At 54.8% G+C, this 1030-nt stretch overlaps 1 protein-coding gene across 1 annotated transcript in view; it reads right to left on the bottom strand.

The window, feature by feature from the left end:
• LOC107307479 (glutamate receptor ionotropic, NMDA 2D-like) overlaps positions 1-1030 on the bottom strand; it is a gene marked incomplete at its 3' end in the record, with an annotated part of 35579 nt that overhangs the window by 2977 nt on the left and 31572 nt on the right. The window contains exon 9 of the mRNA XM_032441830.1: positions 90-319. Coding sequence (XP_032297721.1) covers positions 90-319 — 230 coding nt within the window. The remainder of the gene's footprint in view (positions 1-89; positions 320-1030) is intronic.

The following is a 1030-nucleotide window of genomic DNA, read 5'->3' as shown; positions in this document are numbered from 1 at the left end:
CCCCATATATACCCCATATCCCCCCATATAACCCCCATATACCCCATATATCTCCCCCCATACACCCCATACACCCCATATCTCCCCACCTTCCTATCGCTGAGCCCAGACACGGTATCCACGTACTCCTCCTGGATCATGAATGCCGCCAGGTTTGCGGTGTAGCTGGCGAGGAAGATGACGGCGAAGAAGGCCCAGACCAGCACCAGGATTTTACTGGTGGTACCGCGAGGATTCTCCACCGGAACCGAGTTGTTGAACACCAGGGCCCACAGCAGCCAAACAGACTTACCCACTGTGAATGTGGGGCCACCGGCACCTGGAGAGCATAGAATGGGACCCTATGGGATCCTATAGGACCCTATGGCACCCTATGGCACCCTATGGGATCCTATAGAATCCTATGAGACCCTATGACACCCTATGGGACCCTATAGGACCCTATGGGACCCAGTGGGACCCAAAGGGATCCTATGGGAAACTATGAGACCCTATGGAACCCTATGGCACCCTATGGGACCCTATGGGACTCTATGAAACCCTATAGTACCCTATGGCACCCAATGGGACCCAAAAGGACCCTATGGGACCCTATGGGACTCTATAGTACCCTACGGAACTCTATGGGATCCTATGGGATCCTATGGGACCCTATGGCACCCTATGGTACCACAGCAGCCATACCGACTTACCCACCGTGAATGTGGGGCCGCCGGCACCTGCATAGCACACAATGGGACCCTATGGGATCCTATAAGACCCTATGGGACCCAAAGGAACTCTATGGGACCCTATGGAACCCTATGGGACCCTATGGGACCCAATAAGGCCCTATGGGACCCTATGGCACCCAATGGGACCCAATAAGGCCCTATGGGACCCTATGGCACCCAATGGGACCCAGTAAGACTCTATGGGACCCAATAAGACCCTACGGGATCCTATGGAACCCAGTGGGACCCAATGGGATCCTATGGGACCCTATGGGACCCAGTAAGACTCTATGGGACCCCATAAGACCCTACGGGAT

The sequence above is a fragment of the Coturnix japonica genome, unplaced genomic scaffold, assembly GCF_001577835.2.
Source record: "Coturnix japonica isolate 7356 unplaced genomic scaffold, Coturnix japonica 2.1 chrUnrandom617, whole genome shotgun sequence".
Classification (NCBI taxonomy): Eukaryota; Metazoa; Chordata; class Aves; order Galliformes; family Phasianidae; genus Coturnix; species Coturnix japonica.
This window is presented reverse-complemented; position numbering and strand designations above follow the sequence as displayed.